Consider the following 22,099-nt stretch of genomic DNA (forward strand, 5'->3'; position numbering starts at 1 on the left):
TTTTTCAGTATTCATGTTGTTTTGTGAAAGGAAAAGTACATTCGAAGCTGATTTTCCGCGTGTGGAAAATACAGAGAAGCTGTCAATTTGATTTTTTTTTCATGGAGTCCGATCCCGACCAAACGTCAAAATGATAACGACACATCAAATATTTGACACAACAATTTTAATTAAAAAAGCAAAGTGATTTAAGTAAAAATAAAACAATTGTACAGAGTTAAAACATTTATACAAATAGAAATCTCTGAGAGTAGGAACAAAAATAGAAATGACGTCATTAATAAAGAGATCTACTGTAAATATAAATTATACAGTAAAACTTGCTTATAAGGAACTTGACATGAGTTCTTAGTGATTTACAACCTTAACACATTGTAGCAAAGTGTATATTATATACATATATAACTTCTGCACCAATGATATTTGCTTTGTATGCTAGGTTCCTTATAGTCAAGATTTTCTGAGCTAAATCAATAAATAAAAACAAAGAAATAAATAACGTATTAGCCTCAATGTCTGTGGACGATTCCCTCCGACAGCGTGTTTATCCACAATAACGTCTCCTTGAACTGCTTCCGTCTGACCGCCCTCCGACTGTGACAGCACCGGAAGAACAGCTTTTTCAAACCAATGCGAAAGCGAGACCCTGTGACGAGGTACACGAAAAAGGTTGCACATTTGTTCGTATAGAGCATGTAGAAAAATACGGAAAAAAGCATGTGAGAATACCCCGCGTCGGCGCTAGCGATTGCGAGCTTTATACTGAACGGGAAGGTGAGCAGAAGAATAAGTACGGACTCTCCGATCAACATGGGGGTTATGGTCTGCCATTGTCTTAAATCCCCTGACCCGGCGCTCCCGTGTCCCCCAAACCCACTGCTGTGTAGCACAGAGCCCCTCCTCTGATCCGCAGAACTGCTGCTGCTTTCGCTGCACATACAAGAGTTTCTGTGTTTGAGCGGTAACCGGGAATCCGCCGAATCGACTGCCACGCTTTCCCGCCGATGATTTGAACACTGGTGACGTCTGATTTCTAGATGTGACGAGGCGTACAGCTGACGTATCAAGATTGTGTTAGAGACGGCGATGATGACAAAGCACAGAAATAGGAAACACACATGAAGCCATGGCCATACGTTTTCCCAGAATACTTTGTAAATTTCCGATTCCGGAAACACGTCACAAAGTTTTTCTCGCATATAATCCTTTTTCACAATTTTTGATGAAAATACAAAATGGATATTCTTCACAAGCACAACAAATAGAAGGAAAAGGATGACAAACTTTGGTCGTCTGCTAGAGTACTTCCATCTAGTTTTGAGCGGAAGTGAAACAGCAATGGCGCGGTTTACAGACATCGTGGTGGACACCAGGATACTGAAATCGCAATTTCCCCATCCATAGAACTGAAGAAATTTGCATATGTCCGTCAGCTTATCTCTGTCATAAACGTCTTCAAAAGAAACGTAGAGCCAATGTGACGTCATAGAAATACACAAACTAATGGCGTCATTTAGAGCCAGTGCTGTCATGTACACGGATATGTTCTGTTTCTGAAAAAACCTCGTTCGCATGACGCAGACGACCAAAATGTTGCAGATGAGTCCGCATATGATCAAAAATGGTGGATATACCGTGTTCAGTATCAGGAAGGATGTCCTTGTCAGGCTGGAGTTGTCCGGGAAACTTACGTTTAACGTTGTGTTGAAAATCGCCATGGTATTCACATCTTATCCACTGAAGATTGCGTCAATCAATAGATCTGTTTTAGAACCTGCAAGATATTTATATAAAGAATACAGAATGAATTTGTGCAATAATAATGAATTCTCCCTTGTTCTAGATCTTTTGTGTACTAGTCAGTTAGGCCAGTTGGAATCAAAGCAGGAAGAAAATGGAAACAATAGAATACAAAAACAGCCCTGTCTCCCAAGTCGAGGTCAGAACGATCCAATAGAATGTTTGTTTATGGAGGTGTTTCTTTAGAATCGGGATCTGCTCTTTGATGCTTATTATAGTCAGGGTAATTAGCTGGTGAGACGAACGCGATCAGCGTAAACAACGATTTACGTTGGTTTAAATAGTTCAGAGGAAATTGAAAAAGATGAGAGACCCAACAGTAAGCAGATGGTCTATAAATTCTCTCACAATTAGGTCTCGAATTGTATTCATTGGATATCGGATGAACTGATCAAACACCAAGCACCTCGTAACCGCCATCTTTGTTGGTGCGTGCGGAATGTCACTTTTTTGTTTGGCTCAATTCACTGGTTCATCAATTGAATTTCATTGCTGAACTGTTTATTGAGCATATTTTTATTGGTTCACGATTCTAGAAAAAACAGTGTGAAGTGAACTTTAACAGAAGTCCATAGCCTACAGAATATACATCTAAGAATTTATTCGGTTCAAAGATTAGTAGAAAAAAACCTATTTGGACATGAAGTGTTTTGATGTTTTACCAAACTAATAGATTTATAAAGCCTTTAGATAAATTGGTCATGTGACATTGTATCAGACACAAGGTGTTTTGGTGTAAACTATTCTGACTATATTCTGTGTTTCTTATTTCAGTGTATACTTCTTTGATAGAGTCACTGCGATACAGGTATTACAATGTAATAACAATCCATAAAAACGTATTTTCCTCAGAATTGTTTTATTATTATTATTTTTAATGAGTTGTATATGATATCAATCATTCCAAGAAAAAAAAAGAATCGAGACACACTGTAGAATTATTAACACGCTCTACACGATTTAAAGCGAATTGTTGAAGGAATGATATGGATTGCACATGTACATTTTATTGCGCATGCCTCATTAATAAATCAAGTGTCTTTTTTCCGGGTCTCGTTTCTTCAATTAAACCATTTCATTCACCATGTAGTTCCTACGATAGTAAAAACTCGCTCTCGAATGCAGATGGTTATTTTTGTCGTTCAATGCACTTCTAAGAGTTGCAACACTCGCCATGTAATGATGCAACTCGCCACAATAAGTTATCCGTGTCTCTACGCCTTGCGATCTCTTTGGCAAATGACATGAACTTTTTTATTATAATTTTTTCTGCGAGCGTAAAAGACAGTTTTTCCGAGTCCCGTTATCTGACCTTCATGTGACCCTCTTATGGTTTTAAGCGCAATGAATAGCGATAAGCATTTATTGGCAGTGTCCAATACCTCATCGATTCTCCTCCCCATCACTAACGCTATGTAATAAGTGAACTAATTGCATCCTCATTTTGTGACTTAGTTAATCTTGAAGGTTATAATTGTTATCATTGTTATCAAGCACATGCTGATTTAATGAAGGGTTAGCAGTGTTTGGCACTGGAAGTATATCAAGCTAAATTTTCCAAGCAACAAGTTTGTAGTCTTTGATCCTTTGTATTTTTTTTTTCAGGAAAATATTAGTTAACTTCGAATTAATAATACATGTACTTGCTTTTAAATGCACGCTTGTTTACACATATTCCTGCAAATTTCTTGCAAACAAAAGCTTTAACGGAGGTAGAGAGAAGGCCTTTGAAAGATTTGCTATGTAATATTCATAAAATCAAGTGAATTAATTTGTAAAAATAAGCAATTGTTTTTTATTCGTTTGTTTGTTGTTGTTTTTTTGTTTTTTGTTTTTTTTAAATTTGTGCGTTTACTGAATTGACAAATTTAAAGGAAGGAACAGTTTTGTTTCGCAATTTAAAACTCGTTTTTAGACTTATTACGGTCATTCTGCGTTTGGAGTTACAGACGAGAAGTTCACCCCGTTAATTTGTAATATCCGATAATACTTGTACATTTTCCAAAAGTTTTATTTTTAGACGGGGTCACGTGACCCCGTCTATTGGTTTACTGTCAACCGAAGTCTCAAACCGGAAGGCACGCGTAGAACACATGAATTGAGTCTACGCGTAAGAAAATAGTGCAGATGGTTTTCATGCATTTAAGTAAATATGTATAATTATAAAAACACGCATTAAATCTCTGTAAGTCCTCTGTGTATAAACAAAATTCTATTTAGAAAATAAACAAATAGTTTTATTGATCAAAATATTCTTGCTCGGGTTCAAATGTGGAATGAGTTACGTAACTGAATGCACAGCTCCGTTGACGATTCAGTTGGTGTACGAGCTCATTAATCAGTAGAAGAGGTTAATGGTGGAATCGAAATTAAAGTTCCAAAACGCAATATGCCATTTTTGAAAAGTTGTGAACTTTATTTTGACAATCTTTCACCTTAATCCTACCAAACTTCACGCGCAAGCCGAAGTTAAACTCAGGGCGGGTTATACACAGATGTTTTACAAATTAAATAGGTGTTTCATTTGCTTCCAGTCTACTTGCGGTATGACTGCTGTTCGTCTCTAAAGGAATTTTGTACAAAGAAAATAAAAACAATTTGCCTTCTCGTTCGTTGGCTCTTTAGTTGATTTAACTGAATTTAAATTTTAAACAATGCATTGTAAGCAAAATCTGTAATAGATTATACATTTTGGAAGACTTATACATCGTATAATATATACAATCTTATCGATTGAAGAACCAAGTTAAATGTTAATGTTCATGTTTTCCGGCTTAGTTGGAATCAGGCTTGGGGTGAATTACATTGTAAAATAATGCATTACATTACCATTACTTCATTACCATTACATGAGTAAAGTAATGCATTACTATTACTTTGTGAAAAGTCAATAAGTTTTAAAAAAGTAATTTAAAAACTTAATAAAGATTTTTTGTAAATATTTCATAAATAAAACATGCTTAAAATATTTACAGGTTTATGTTCATGTTCACTATCATGTTCAAATTTAATGACTTTTAAAAGATTGCTGTTGCACTTGTAGTTCTCAAAGTAAGGTTGGTCCCGTAACATTTACACGCTAATGGCGGAGTTGACAATCTCTGTTATATATGTCTCTGATTTTAGGAGTATGATTTTTAATGAAAGGAACGGTTGTATCGTAATTTGTGTGGGTGATGCACGAGTTTACACAAAAAAGTAGTAAGTGGCGAACGGATTTATTTTTACCTATTAATTTTGCATGAATCGCAAATAAAGAAAATCGTGTCAGATAAGCCAGTCTTAAAAATCAAAATGGCGACTGTCACAAATCTTTTTATTGTCAAAGTTCTTGGAATCTTACTGTAAAAAAATATTTCTAACGTCAGGTGCCTGTGTTTGTTATCGGTATAGAAATGTTCACTTTGTTTGTTAATTCAGCAGTTTTAGAGTTTTCGGGGTTTTCATAAAACTTTTATTACGCATACCGTCCGACTTGTGGATTTTCCCTTGGATCACAATATTGAATAAATCTAATGATTAAAATTATCTACTTTGAATATACAATTTACGAGTATAAAGATTCATGCTTGAAGAGCTAAATTTTTTTTCCGACGGATGAAATGTAATTGCTAGAAGGAATAAAACAAGAATAAAGATATCATAGCAATGAAATCCATGGCATGGGAGAGAGAGAGAGAGAGAGAGAGAGAGAGAGAGAGAGAGAGAGAGAGAGAGAGAGAGAGAGAGAGAGAGAGAGAAATAAGGGAACTCGACCAATACACAAATTGTTTTCTTGCCCTTGTTGTGTTTGCACAGCTGAAAACACTGTCTTAGAAATTCGGTTAAATTCACTCCAAAAAACAACTCTGAACACATTTACTGAGATGCATTTCATCGCCAATAACAGGGCTCGTGCAGATAATCTAATTTTAAACAATTATTTTCGGTTTCAAATCTAATGCTTGCGTTTCTTATAAAACATAAATCTGTCTTCAACCATAAAACCTGTCAGTATTTGGCAGTTGTCAATATCTGCACTCAAACGTTCGTGGTTTTTATTGTAATTTTTTATCATGTATTATTAATTAACATTTTTTTTCCGCTAAAATGTTTTGGTATTTTTATGTTGTATGTGCATAAAATGGATTTTTACGAAATGATTTTGGTAATTTGTCTTCGATCTTAAAATTCAAGAAAACAAAACCAAAGTAATGGAATAAAAGGTTTTCCTCATGAATCGCATTTAAAGATATTTTCAATGATCATTGTAAAGTAACCCAATTTAAATCTGAAGTGATCCCGGTCCAAAACGAATGCGCATTTTACAGATAAATGCATCAATTAGATTTCCCCCTTTTTTGTTGGTTTGATAAATGAAAATAGTTCTGCGAACAAGACTCTGACCTTGCAGAATCAATACTAATATTGAATTTTTTACAAGATATCGATTTATCACGTACGGAATTAATATTTGTCCAAGGAAAAAAAATTCAAGAATTAGATTTTTCATTTCGACTTCGTTCAATCCGGAGGGCTGTTTTGGAGACAGTGTAAAGTGTTGCCTTGAGGGGCTCCAAGAGACGACGTTACTCGTTAATCTCGGTGACATTTAATCAAAATAAATCGGAATCTAGAATATTTGTTTTTTGGTAACTTTCACTTTTGTTCAATGGGTCAAAGTATCAACTGATGGAAGACAAATCCCAGATGTTCACTCGTAACTTCTTTGGCCTCTCAGACAAAGAGCGAACACCTCGAAAATATGACGTTGTAGACTATGACAGTATATCGAAATAAATCTAGGGGACTATTACAGTTCATTTAAAACACTGTGCCTGATAAATATGCCCATGCCAAGGTAAAAAATTTTCACCCGCTTAAGATGCAGTTTTGTAAAAAAAAAATCCATACATGTATATGCCAAATGATAGTCCATTGTCTAGAGTGTATATAAACACTTTGTTTTAAGTGTGTCTTTCCTGACAGGTGAAATATCTACCTTTAAAAATTAATATCCCACAGAAAAATAATAATAATTCCCATAAGAAAAAACTCCTATAGATTTTTTTTTAAATCCTATAGAATTTTTTTTTTAGAGGAGAAAAGAATTTCCTGAAGGAATTTGAATCAGACATGTAGTTTTCCTTTAGAAAATTAAGATTTTCTACTGGTTTTTAAAATCTTATGGAAGTTTTGTTCTAATCCTATCAGAATTTAAATTCCTTTAGGAAGTTCTTTTATTCCGATAGGAAATGCCAAATATCCATTAGGAAAATCGGTTTTCCTGTAGGAAAATTTATTTTCCTGTAGGAATTTAATTTCTAAAGGTTATTATCTCACCTGACAGGTGAGATAACTTCGCCACAAAGGTGGTTAAATTTTTTTAAGCAATGGTCTCTCATATGATACATGCAGCTTAAATGGGTGTAAAAATACCATTTTTGCACTGGCATCATTATCCGGCACAGGGGTATACATGTAATTGTTATCTTTTCTGTTTTTAGAATGACATTTTTATAATACTTCATTGAATCTCCCATATAATCTAAAATATACACAAAAATGAAATTCTGCTCCAGTTCGCGAATGCTTCGAACTACATGTAATGGGAGTTGACACCATATTAATAAAATAGCTGAGTTATAACTTTAATAGAGGATGTTCGGGGGGGGGGGATAAATGAATACTATTTGAGTCACTGCATGCATTAATGATATTACATTTACAAGTATAAGATTTTCAAAGTATGTACTATGTGACGGGGCTGATGAGGATGGGGCTGCATGACTTTCATTTAAACAAGTTTAGTAATTAACATGCACTGTTTATATAATAAATTACTACTTGTCCCAACACCTATCTGGACAGTTACAATACGTTTGATCATGATTCCTTAGACAGAATCATTGATAAACCAACTTACATCCTCATTGATTGAGTTTTATTAATACAGTTTACTACATTGATTACGTCAGCGAAGGGTCTAAAAGATGGCCGCGTGTTCGTTGTTAAAATTTTTTTTGGCAATAGTAAATTAATCAAACAAAAAGAGAGAACGTTTTTACAGTTTTCTTTTTTATTTCTTAAACTAATTTATTGCATCGAATGTTTGTATTTGTTTGAATTGTGCGAGAAGTGGGTAAAAAATACAGCAATTCGTTAAATGAAGTTATAGCTATTCTCGGATCTAGCATTTGGTTTTAATCAGATTCTTCATTTAAAAGGCAGACTGAGAGAAGTTCAAGGAGGAATATGTTCCTGTTCCTGTTCTTGTTTGGTTTTTTTTCAGAGAGAGAGAGAGAGAGAGAGAGAGAGAGAGAGAGAGAGAGAGAGAGAGAGAGAGATTAGCTTCTAGTCAGAAACCAATTGCAATATACATGTATCAGCAACAATTAAGACCTGTGACATAATCTCAACTCTCAAAGAAAAAATTCCAACTAATCACTAAAATATTGTCTGATGTCGTATATTTTCATCATAAAATTCCTGTATTGGAAACTTCAAAGAAAACGAGTTTATGATCTACTAGCATCTCATCCAGAAAAACCGTTTTTGTAATTTCTTTTGAAGATAGAGTATCTCTGTCCTATCTCTATCGTAAAAAAGTGAATCGAAATGTCAATTAAAAGTTCCAATTTCTAATTTATCCTTGTGGTACCTGCACAAGATAAACAATTCAAACTTTTGACAAATCGTTTAAAAAGAACAACATTTCCTAGTGCATTTCTCCAAGATCTACATAATGATTAATTCCGGGGTACATTCAAGTAATGATTAAATTTGCGATATCAATGCATGCATTCTACGCCACGAAACATTATGTAGTGAAGAGAATAAAAGAAAAAAATATGCCGTGTGTGGGAAAGAATTGCAAAGAAAACTATCTTGCATGATATGAACACTTCTGGTTCCGGAAATAAAACAAAAAAAAAAACAAAAAAAAAAAAACAAAACAAAAAAACCCATGCCGGATAGGTGCACCCGCTTACAAGATGCAGCTTCGTAAAATCCTCAATACCAAATGATAGACCATTGTCTAGATAGTATACAGCCACTTTTATGTTTAGTGTCTTTCACCTGACAGCAGCGATATATTTAACTTTAAAAATTAATATCCCATAGGAAAATCATAATTCCCATAGGAGAAATGATTCTTTTACAGGAAATATTGACAATCCTAAGGGATTTTCTAAAAATCCTATTAGAGAAAGCTATTTCCGGTAGGAATTTGATTCAGGTAGTTTTCCTATAGGAAATTTAAAGTTCCTATCGTATTTTTATCAAATCCTATCGGAATTGAAATTCCTATAAGAAGCTCTTGTATTCCGATAGAAATATTGTTTTTCCTATGGAAAAAAATTATTTTCCTGTAGGAATTTATTTTTGAAAGGTAAATATCTCACCTGACAGGTGAAATACCATGATAACAAAGGGAAATGTTTGGGGTGTGTGTGAATTAACCATTAATTGTTAAAAAAATGTCGTCCTTTGTTATATTCCGACATCATCATCTAAATATCAATTTGGAAAAAAAAACAATGCTACAGAGTAATCGTATAGACAAAGAAAACTGAACTGAATCTCATCTCGATGTCGATTGGAGGCACAATGCTGTAATGACAATAGAGCTGTTGTTCTGCGCCTATTTTATTGCCGAATAGTTATAGCTGGTTCTTTCTTCTCATTTTCGTATCTAAAGCTAGCTCTAGACCGCGGGAACAGGATGTACAGGTACGAAGAATCGCGTTCACATATTAGATTTGCTTGGGCTTTCTGAGAAACTCGCAAATCAATACAGCTTGACGAACCGAGTTTAAGTTTATATTGTTCTATGAAGTTAACATTTTTATATAAATAAGAATAAAATCAAACCTTAGAAATCTTTCACAATTTTTTCGATTAAACATTGGGGTTAAAATAATTCAAATTTGAAAATGGAAAGATTGATTTCAAAGGAAAACAAGAAGATGAACATATGGAATATTAAAAAAAAATCATTATCAATTACATGTATTTGAAGACTGTGTTGAAGTTTTCGTAAAACAGTTTCTAGGTTGTTTCAAAATGAAAAAAAAAAAGAAATTGAAACAAAAAATTGACGTTGGTAATCAATCAAGTTTTACTGCGCATGTGTCAAAAATTGTCTTGCTCGGAGTTTTATTTTTTTATAAAATCTAATAAATACAAATATGTTCTCAGCATTCTTGGTTTGTTTCATGCTGAATATACATGTAAAATGTTGAAATCTCTAAAAAGGGATATATTGATCTAAAATATTTTTTTTCTGACCCCCCCCCCCCAATAATTTATCAAAAAAGCTTACCTCTTTCATAGCTTGAAATCATTTAGGCAATACAAAAAAGAAAGAAAGCTATATCAAACCGTTTACTGATCGACTTCTTAAAATATCTTCTGATGTTTAATGTGCTAAATATTTAGAATATTTTCCAGACATGAAACTATCCCCCACTCTTCGCACCGCGTTCACCACAAGCTAGGGGCCGCTGGTGTCAAAGTCGTGTATACATGCAGCAGTACATTTCGGTTTGCGAGATGTTCGATGATATTAATAAATAGCAGTGGTGAGAAGGGTTAAATTTACATGCAGGTCTGAAAATAAATAGCGGAGGTGAGAAGGGTTAAATGTAGATGCAGGTCTGTAGCCCCCGTTCTGAAAAATAATTCGGATGGACGACCTGTGAAAAACATTAAATCCTGCTTGTTTTTCGGTCGAGTTGAAACTATGTGTGAGGGACCATGATGATGATAATAACGATGATGATGATGATGATGATGATGATGATGATGACATTTTGATTATTATTTGACGATATTTATGATGTTCATGAGGCGAGATCGAGTGATTTTAAAGAATAATTTGAGACTTTAATCAATTTCAATTCATTGTGAAAGCTGCAGCACACTGCACTGTATAAACCCGGTAGAAGCAGAGGTCACCGAGCCGACGTAATAATTAACGGTCTTATTATCATTATAACGGCCCTATTATATGCGAGTACATTGTACACAGAAGCTGAGGCACGCTGTTTCTGGAGGCTGATTAACCTTAAAGTACCATCGCTGATGAATTAGTTTGTTCAGCGCAGTGACATGTATTGTAGATTTATATATCCTGTGACTTGTAGTGAGGAATCAGTCTGCCCCCCCCCATCCCTCCCCTCCCCCCCTCCCCCCTCCCCCCCCCCGTACATTAGCCATCTTAGAAAATAAAATTGCTTCTCTTCTCTACGTACAATATATCTGTACGGTCGAATGTTGTCGCTCCTCCTTCGAGGAGGGATTATCTTGTTAATCTCACGCGCGTGGGAGGATGTGAAGACTAAAGTTGTCAACACACGTGTATTATTAGACGTCAGAAAAAGAATTCTGCCGTCCGACATCTGAGCTCACCGGGGAGTTAATGTAAACAATACAGACGGTACGAACGGATAACAAACTGTGTTAGAATTTTCAAAAAAATGAATGATAAATGAATATAAAACGTTAATATACTTAATTAGCATTTGCTATATATTTTTTTTCAAATAGTGTGGTCAGCAACAGCTGATATTTTTGGCAAATATAAACAAAACCTACATGTACCCGGTATATACAATGCCATACATATAAAACAAAACCTACATGTACCCGGTATATACAATGCCATAAACATTAATTGTCTACATTTTTATATAAAGCGCTTATAATATAAATCAATGACCATTGTCCTTTCTAATAAAACATTCATGTTGTATGAATTATTTGTTGAAATATATTATACCAGAAAGGACATTATGACTGGGGCCATCTTAAGCTTGGGCCATTGTACCTCGACCGGAAGCAATCAATCGAAATGAATGCATATTATACATATTTCTAAACATAATTGATCATCTAAGAATAAGAATTGAACATCCAGTTAGGAGTAATTAACTGATCTTTTTAAACAACTGTAGGTTTAAACTTGATAAGCCTCCGGTAGAGCTTCGTGGACTAAAAATGGCGGCGAGTTGAAGGCCAATTATTATCTAATAGTTAACGGGACAAACTTGTGTTTTTCTGATTTATAAAGGAAAACGCATTTTAAAAAATAAGCTTATTAGAAAGAGAAGCGACAGTATATCTAAAATTATTTAATAAGTTTAACTAACCAGCCTTCGCGATACAAAACATAACCAAAACTATCGGGGGGTTGTAAGGCACCGTAGTTCACTTTTAATTGACACTAACGATTATATAATTTTCAATCAGAATACAATTTGAAATTTTAAAAAGTACACTCATTATCTATAACTAAACGGGTTTTCACACAGTGTTACCTCGTATATTAAGTGAACAGTCCAACCACCGAATCTGACATGATGTAGCGACTTCTGAATCGAGGAAGAGAGGAAACCGATTTTATCGTGAATAGCAAACATCGCTCTGTCATGTCGGATACGCGAACACCGCCAGGTATTCCCCGAGTGTACATGTAGCGGCGGGAGACCTGAGGTTTCCACCGCTCTGATCCCCAGCTCTACACAACATAGAGAAACACGACCCTGCAGTTCGGAGTAAGGGATACAGGAAGGTCCATAATTCCATTATTGCAGAGAGCCTCTGGTATTCTACATGCGTAGAGAACAAGGTACTATGTCTTGCAAAGTTCGGGGTATGGCAAATTTAGAACCATTTTAACAAGATCAGTAGGGCGTAGCCATCTGTCCTTGCGTCAAAATAAGTTAAAAATGACGCTGTTCAAGCGAAATGTGTACCGAATGCGTAGTCTTACCTCAAAAGCCACACAAATCTTGTTGATTTCAAAGAGCCCTGGCTGAGTGGCTAGCGATGAAATAGACAGGCATACGTCACATTGCTGTTTGACACAGCTACCCAAAGTTCAAGCTCTTGTTAAAACGGTTCTAATGAAGTTCCATTCCTTCATTGCGGGGATGTATTGGTTTGTACTAAATGTATTATTTATTAGTACGATAGTGTATCTTAGCTGTCCTTTCGCGTCGCTGCTACATAAATAATGCCTCTGCTGTAATGACAGTGCTACAGCGAATTTCTAACCCGTTATTACTGATGGAGATTTGATAAAACATCCAAAAATGACAACGCCAGAGACTGTTTCCCTATTTAAAGAAGAAAGTTAAACAATTTAATCTCTATTATTTCTTAGTAAAATGTTCGTATGCAAAACATTTTTCATTAAACGTAACAAATATTAATATTTTGTTGGAATCAAATTTTAAAATTCTGATGCAATTTTCGAAGAAACACGCCACCTGTAATCAATATAACCGATATATTTCCAAGGTTCATATAAAGAAGACTGCAGAGGTATATATTATTTCCAATTTCAAATAAACCAGGTTATCTTGACTAAATGTAAGATATTTTACATTTTTTTGTTTACATTCAATAAATTCGATAAAACTGATTTAGATGAATATCAGTTCTATATCAGTTGATGATAGTCTTGTTAAAGAAGTTTATGGATGATCGTACATACACATCCAGGTTATTCTATCCATGCCAGCAAACACTTGATCTTGTGCAGGTCTACATTATCACTTTGATTTGTAACAGATATCTTTTTTCATGATTTCTCCTGATTACCAAACCGTCAACATATCCCAGTAACATTTCATAACATCGTTAACACGCCGCGCAGGGTCGCAAAATATCTTAGGGAGAGAGAACGCCGAGATAAAAGCTGAAACAACATATACGACACGTCATCGTAAGTTAAGACAACCATCAATATTCAAATTTGAAAATTTATCATTTTTAAAAAGCATATACATATGTGTATATTACACATACTTACAGTGATTTAGTAAGTCATCCTTTGCATCCCCGAATATCACAACACCAAGAGTAGAGCTTTAACTTCATGTACACTCATGGTTTTATCATAAGTACTGCGTAAATATGCAATGTTAAATATTAATTCCAACGGCAGACTATAGAATATGACGTCACAGCGTAAGTTGACGGTGATATCTTAGTTGTCGTTCTCTTGTTCAAACGAATGAAAAGAAATGCGTGTCTAATGTACAGTCGTTTGTTGCACTTTGTCATTGGCTGTGTCGTTCCCGTGGTAGAATCGCTGGTATCACTGAGGCGCTCCCTCTCATCTCGCCGCTGTTTCTACTAATATCGCAGCATTACATTCAATATTTACTATAACCATTGCGATCTTCCCAAAACTTAATGAAATTGAGCTTATTGCATTTGTGGGAAGACATTTAAATTTTTTTCGTGAAAACAAAACTTCAATTATAATTTTCTTCTAGATAAATAAATTTGGTTTGGTACTTTGTATCCGAACAAAACGTACGTAATTGATTTTGACACTTCTAGCGTGTAAATTTTCGGCTTGTCAAAGATAGTGTAAACGGTCTGAAACAGTAGTCACCTGTTTGTGATGACGTAACTTCCTGTGAAAGTGATCACGATCAGAATCGTCAATAAATCGTCCATACGTCGTAAGCGCACTATTTACAGTGAGTCATTGAAGATTGGCTTTAAGTCTGCCAAATTCCGTGACTTTCAATGAAACGTACTTTAATTGCGTTAGGTAAATGTGCGAGAGTAGTTTAATATTTTGATGCATAAAAGCATAAAAAATTCGAGGCATGGGCGTAAATAAAAAAAGTTTTACAAGAAAATTTGGATCCTTATATATCAGTGATTTACCATCTTAACTGACAGGTCTACTGACATGTCTACTGACAGGTCTACTGACAGGCCAACTAACAGGTCTACTGACAGACCTACTGACAGGCCAACTGACAGGCCTACTGAGAGGTCTACTGACAGGTCTATGCATACAGTAATATAAATCAAACTGAACAGTTCGCGAGGATATTAGTATCTACACGTTAATGATACGTTATGATGATTCGCTAGGATATTAGTATCTACACGTTAATGTTAGGTTTAAACAATTCACTATGGTATTGGTATCTACATGCTTATGTAAAGTAAGAACGAATCGCTTAGGGTATTAGTATCTACAAGTTAATGCTAAATTATGACGGTTTGCTAGGGTATTAGTATTTACTCTTTTATGTTATTTTACAACGGTCCGCTAGGAAATTAGTATCTACACGTTAATGTTACCTTAGAACGGTTCGCTAGGGCATTAGTATCTACACGTTAATGTAACGTTAGTACAATTCGCTAGGATATGAGTAACTGCACACTAATGTTACGTTTAAACAATTCACTATGGTATTAGTATCTACATGCTTATATTACGTAAGAACGAATCGTCAAGGTTTTAGTACGCTACGTTACCACGGTTCGCTGCGTTGATAGTATCTACTGTTAACGTTATGTCACAACTGTTCGCTAGGGTATTAGTATCTACACGTTAGTGTTATGTTACCACGGTTCGCTAGGGTATTAGTATCTACACGTTAATGTTATGTTACCACGGTTCGCTAGAGTATTAGTATCTACACTTTATTGTTATTTTAGAAGGATTCGCTATGGTATTAGTATCTACACGTCAATGTTACGTTACAACAGTTCGCTAGAGTATTAGTATCTACACGTTAGTGTTATGTTACCACGGTTCGCTACAGTATTAGTATCTACACTTTATTGTAATTTTAGAAGGATTCGCTATGGTATTAGTATCTACACGTCAATGTTACGTTACAACAGTTCGCTAGGGTATTAGTATCTACACGTTAATGTTATGTTACCACGGTTCGCTAGAGTATTAGTATCTACACTTTATTGTTATTTTAGAAGGATTCGCTATGGTATTAGTATCTACACGTCAATGTTACGTTACAACAGTTCGCTAGAGTATTAGTATCTACACGTTAGTGTTATGTTACCACGGTTCGCTACAGTATTAGTATCTATACTTTATTGTTATTTTAGAAGGATTCGCTATGGTATTAGTATCTACACGTCAATGTTACGTTACAACAGTTCGCTAGAGTATTAGTATCTACACGTTAATGTTATGTTACCACGGTTCGCTACAGTATTAGTATCTACACTTTATTGTTATTTTAGAAGGATTCGCTATGGTATTAGTATCTACACGTCAATGTTACGTTACAACAGTTCGCTAGGGTATTAGTATCTACACGTTAATGTTATGTTACCACGGTTCGCTACAGTATTAGTATCTACACTTTATTGTTATTTTAGAAGGATTCGCTATGGTATTAGTATCTACACGTCAATGTAACGTTACAACAGTTCGCTAGGGTATTAGTATCTACACGTTAGTGTTATGTTACCACGGTTCGCTACAGTATTAGTATCTATACTTTATTGTTATTTTAGAAGGATTCGCTATGGTATTAGTATCTACACGTCAATGTTACGTTACAACAGTTCGCTAGGGTATTAGTATCTACACGTTAGTGTTATGTTACCACGGTTCGCTACAGTATTAGTATCTACACTTTATTGTTATTTTAGAAGGATTCGCTATGGTATTAGTATCTACACGTCAATGTTACGTTACAACAGTTCGCTAGAGTATTAGTATCTACACGTTAGTGTTATGTTACCACGGTTCGCTACAGTATTAGTATCTACACTTATTGTTATTTTAGAAGGATTCGCTATGGTATTAGTATCTACACGTCAATGTTACGTTACAACAGTTCGCTAGGGTATTAGTATCTACACGTTAATGTTATGCTACCACGGTTCGCTAGAGTATTAGTATTTACACGTTATTGTTATTTCAGAAGGATTCGCTAAGGTATTAGTATCTACACGTCAATGTTACGTTACAACGGTTCGCTAGGGTATTAGTATCTACACGTTAATGTTATGTTACCACGGTTCGCTAGGGTATTAGTATCTACACGTTATTGTTATGTTAGAAGGATTCGCTAAGGTATTAGTATCTACACGTTAATGTTGCGTTACAACGGTTCGCTAGGGTAATAGTATCTACACGTTAATGTTATGTTACCACGGTTCGCTAGGGTATTAGTATCTACACGTTATTGTTATGTTAGAAGGATTCGCTAAGGTATTAGTATCTACACGTTAATGTTACGTTACAACGGTTCGCTAGGGTAATAGTATCTACACGTTAATGTTACGTTAGAACGATTCGCTAGGGTATTAGTATCTACACGTTAATGTTACGTTAGAACGATTCGCTAGGGTATAAATATCGACATGTTAATTTATGTTACGTTACCTGTCTGGAAATTATTATTATAATACATGCTCTTAAGATTCAAGGATCAGTGAAGTGTTTCAAGGCTTTTTTCACAAGAGAACTGAGGACCAAAATAGAAATCAAAGCAAATTCTCGCAGCATGTGTCAAAATATCGTTTAGTGTTATCAGTGACTTATAAGTCCAATTGGCCGGGTGTTTGATTTTATGTAAATGTATACTCTTCATTGTAAACGATACATAGGTCAATATATAATAAATAAATTACATGTACTTTTTGATGCTCTATTCAAATACTTACCATACCCAGAATAGTACAGTGTCTGAGATGGAGTCTTGACCCCCCCCCCCCCCCCAAAAAAAAAAAAAAAAAAAATTCTAAAAGGTACATTTAATATGAAAAAATAACAAGTATTTCTTTTAAAGGGATGATTGGCGAAATGTGTTACCACCAATCAGCTTCATGTTAATGAAATGCGAAAGAATTACATGCAATTTTATAAACATGAAAAATAGTATATGAAGAACCGTTTTGTTGATTTCCGAAGTAGCAAGGACTGAATAAGCTTCACTTATAAAAGGCGAAGTGTACTTCTGATTACGATTCTTGCGCATTTAAGGTGGCTCACTACACCGTGAAATATTTTCTCAAATCAGCAGAAAATTACTTGATTATGATAGGTATTATAATGGATAAGAAGTATTTAAGTCTAATAGGCAAAAAACGTGCAATTTTTGATGATAAATTACTTTTTCCAAAAATTTAATTCAGTTAACATGAACAAAAGCTCCACGCGGATTTGAACTCATGATCTGCGGTTCAGAATCCCAATACTTAAGCCACTGAGCTACAACGATATACAACCCATTCGAACGATATAAACAGGTTAACAAAACATTTAAATCGCCATCTTGTGACGTACTGTCTAAAAAAAAGTATAAGTGTAGGTGAAGTGAAGTACCTTAAAAACGTGATTTGAATCACAATGTAACCGTATATGATGGAAAGGGGCCAAAAGCTTCAGCTATTTGGGGTTCATTTACCGATTGTTTAACTACAATTAAAACAAAGGGGTTGAATATTTAGTACTGTTTTTAAAACACAAACTGATTTTAACAGTTTTAAGATATGTACAGAGTGAATGAAAGAGAAGTTCCACAGTAAGTTGACTTTTGGGAAGTAATAACTCGATCGATTTTTTTTTTCACAGAAAATCATAGAAAGTATATGTAACGATTGTTGTCATTTTGGAATAAAAAAGAAAAGATGAAAAATGAAGAATAGTTCATCTTTTACTTTCATTTGTAAGGAGTTAATTACATAGGACCAAGGAAAAAACGTTAAAATGACGTTGCGATGAGGTTGTGGTTGCGCCGGGTCATTGTATGTAGGCAAGTTTGTTTGTTAGTTTACCAGGAATGAACAAATGATGTCATTAACTTCGTTAAATTTAAAGATTGTTAAAGGCATCCTGGTTTATTTTCAAGTGAAATTTCAATGATTTTTTTTCTCGAGTAAGAGTAAATGTCTCAATAATTTCCGAACAACCTTCGTAAATGTTTTCATTTGAAATAAAACGCATTGGAATGCTTTTTTAGATTTACATGAAGCTGTTTCAGCATAGAAAACAAAGAAGTGCGAGGCGCAATGCGTGCACAAATAGTATAATTTGTCGGATGTCTCATAGGGACACAGTCGTGATCGGAAGAAGCCAATCACAGAAAGAAAAGAAAACATACCCCCCCTCCCCCCAGAGAGCACAAACACCGAGTACATTAGGTATATTTTTTGGAGCCGAATCATTATTATATTTATTGCATAATAAAAATAATTGTTTAACAATAAAAAAAAAATGCTGTCTTGAAACAAATGCAAGGTTTATTCTAGAAGAACGCATACACATAATTGTTTGAAAAATTACAGCAAACGGCTCAATATTCTTATGTAATTATTGCACAACTATCAAACAAGCACTAAAATCAAAACAGTCCAATTAATTTTAACAATTATCTTTATAAGTTAATGATGATGACCGGCGACACGGAACAGAAGAAAACAAATGAAAATACATTATATAAGCGTGAATCGGTGACGCCTCGTTAAATGATCAGGCATTGGATTAAGATTAGCCTGATTATTTCAATCTTGTTTAGTCAGCGTACAATACATGACGTATGTGTTAAATCTTCATCTACAAAATGTTGTTTCTTAATAAAATCACTGACGTCTTTAATAGTTAGAAACGAAATGAATGTTTTCACTACTGACAAACAATTCTGTAGAGAAGGCGATTACATGCGTAGATAATTAAAGTTATCATAATTATGCAGCGGTCTGCATATTGCGTCAATTTCAATTTTCAATTTATTATCATTGAGTTTTACAACTCATCGTCTTTTCTACATGCAGTTACACTGGCTGATGAACAGCATAATTATGAATTTCTTCACGTACAATTATAAAATTCAATTTGAGTTGCACTAAAAAATATTTACACGATAATCATGAAATGTGCACGAATTCATGAATTCCTTCCTAAACGCACATATACACGATCGTTGTTTTTTTTTGGTCGAATCGACATGTATACCGAACAAATATTTTCCCATGTCACACTCGATGAATTTCCTGTCACATAGGAACACATTTTTCAAGATGTGCCCCTTTTACCCGTGATAGATTTAATGATAACAATATAAAAAATACATACCATTTTTATAGATTCTTTATGTACATCTTTTAAAAAACAGGTAAAGTTTTACACATGCAATTTTCAGAGAGAGGCCCAGAATCTAATTCAGAGTTTGGAGGGGTGAACATGCCTAGTGATCTACGGAATAAATCGTTATACATTTGTTTTATATGTAATATATACTCTCTATTTACTAACAACACCATTTTACATTAAACAGGTTACTTTGACTAAACCGAAACAATCATTGATCATACAATGTACATACAGCTGGTGTTCTTCCAATTATAAAAGTTTTAATCATAAACCTGGAGAGATGTACTCTACATTTCTTTTAAAAAGTAAAAAAAAAATAAAAAAAATAATAAAAGGAGAATATCTGGGTAGTGGAACGCGATTTGAGCTGACGTGCGCTGTCTTTGACTCGAATTTTAAAGTTATAGACCGTTTCCTTTAACAAAATGATTCACGTTTTCTGTCACAGCCTTCAGAACAATCGAGATGAAGACAATCTTTCCTTTTTCCAATATCCTGATCGGTAATATCCATCATAGGTCAGCGGTAAGTCCCCTTGTCCTAAACCCATGGTTAATTTCCGCCCCTTTAGTATGTACAGAGGAAGATTATAGAAAATTCAGACTAAAAAAGCCGACCTATTTCCACTTGCATCTTTAGGTGTACTTAAAGCAGTTTAAGGAAAATGCTGTCAGGATAATTTTAAAAAGATAAACAAAAAATAAATAAAATATATTATTTCTCCTTTGCCTTATCACAACCAAATAAGGAAAACAAGCATGCGCCAATAGTAATTTTTTTTTTTGGGGGGGGGGGTGTTATATTTGTTTCCATGGGAGAAACAAGACTGATTTCCGGTACCTTTACAATGTGAATTTTAACCCACCCCAACAAGCTCCCCCAGATCTGCGCATGAGGAAGTACACGAGGAGAGAAAATGTTACGATTAAAATTACATGGACGTACATTATTCTTCGCTTATTCAATACTGGTCGTCCTTTACGAAGAACACCCCCCCCCCCCCCGCCAATGGAAATGATCAAATAATCAAGACTTTTCCCAAAAACCAACAGGAAGTTCACAAGGACTTGGTCCATTTCAGTGTCTAGTATTTTGTTTCATATTTGAATGATAGAACACAGTCGTCCACATCATGTATAAAGGAGTATGTATATATTTAGCACATCAATAAACGGTGCAGTGACTCTCCAAAGTATGCACATCTCATTCATGGCTTGACAGATTATATATAGCTTCCCAATGACATATAATTGCATAACACTCAGGAAAAAGGCAATGTACTGTCATTTTTTAAATTATTGCATAATAGAAAACACATTCTAGCAATAACGTGTTTTCTCTGGCGTATGGTACTTTTTCTTTCATTTTAAGAATACATTTAGGCTTCGGTGAAGTTTATTTCTTTTAATAAATGATTATTAATAACTGGCTACATTTTCAACATAACCCGCATTCTTTGGATTATCTAAATTTGCATTAAATTAAAGGAATTATTTAGTTTTCTTTTCATTTAAACATCTTCCCAAGTCAAGGTTTTCAGATCCGCTCCGCTACTCGATCAGAGACCTTTAGTTTGGGACGATGTCATATAATATGCTATTGGGATTCTTATTTTTAGTCATTCAACATTCTATAAGCACGACGTGGTTCATGGATTTTTAAAAACTAATATATAAATGTATTTGACTGAGAATGAACTAAATATTCATCAGAAACAAACTTAGGGTGGTATGCGACATTTCCATATTGTGACAATCTTTCTATCGAAATAAAAATTAAAATCAAGTATATTTGTAAAAAAAAAATTCTTTCCCGAAATAGTTTCCTTACACCTTAGAGCATTGGGTATGGGCATTTGAGTAGGTCATGAGTTCGACACCCATTTGGAATTTCACAATTTTTATCTTTCCACAAAAAAAAAAAAATAAATAAAAATATTTGAGGTCATATATTGAACAATTTAAAAATTCAAAACGGGTAAAAGTATTTCAAATATAGTGTACTTTTATCCACATTAATATCAGGAGGTGTTTCATACCACTTTTAAAACTATTTTCATCTGTATGGCCCAAGTCAATACAACTACATGTACTTCCCTTTTGATCCACAATAAGTATAAACTTAGTTCATGAATTCAATTTCAACGACTGAACCTTAGAGATTAATGACACTCTAGGCACTTTAAGGTATCGCCAGATAATAGAATCACCCAATACATTACCCACATGGACTTCAATCCAAGAAAACTTCCTTATCGGTGACTTCAGATCGCTTTCCAGGGATCTAAAATTCTGGTGAACGGCTGTAAATCGTCTACAAACTCGCTACATTCACCCACAGGCGCGGTGACTATTAACGGTGTCTTGTTTTTGACTATACTATTAATTAATAAACTATTATCAATTATAACTGGGCGGACTCCGAAAA

General features: G+C 34.5%; 1 protein-coding gene across 4 annotated transcripts; it reads right to left on the reverse strand.

Annotated features, from left to right (window-relative positions):
* Nucleotides 1-478: 478 nt before the first annotated feature.
* LOC128161673 (uncharacterized) lies at nucleotides 479-22,000 on the reverse strand. 4 transcript variants are annotated; one of them, XM_052825033.1, is made up of 2 exons: nucleotides 21,894-22,000; nucleotides 479-1,774 (listed from the first exon to the last, which is right to left on the reverse strand). In XM_052825033.1, the coding sequence occupies exon 2, from the start codon at nucleotides 1,716-1,718 to the stop codon at nucleotides 510-512; it is 1,209 nt and encodes a 402-aa protein (XP_052680993.1). In that variant the 5' UTR covers nucleotides 1,719-1,774; nucleotides 21,894-22,000; the 3' UTR covers nucleotides 479-509. The 4 variants fall into 4 exon arrangements, with proteins under 4 accessions (XP_052680993.1, XP_052680992.1, XP_052680994.1 ...); XM_052825032.1 differs by lacking the exon at nucleotides 21,894-22,000 and adding an exon at nucleotides 13,601-13,920; XM_052825034.1 differs by lacking the exon at nucleotides 21,894-22,000 and adding an exon at nucleotides 12,557-12,637.
* Nucleotides 22,001-22,099: the final 99 nt, after the last annotated feature.

Source organism: Crassostrea angulata, chromosome 8 (genome assembly GCF_025612915.1).
Source record: "Crassostrea angulata isolate pt1a10 chromosome 8, ASM2561291v2, whole genome shotgun sequence".
NCBI classification, from domain to species: Eukaryota; Metazoa; Mollusca; class Bivalvia; order Ostreida; family Ostreidae; genus Magallana; species Magallana angulata.

Bases quoted from the DNA above. Each gene is read 5' to 3' on its own strand.
- LOC128161673 (XM_052825033.1), bottom strand. From the start codon at position 1,718: ATGGCGATTTTCAACACAACGTTAAACGTAAGTTTCCCGGACAACTCC.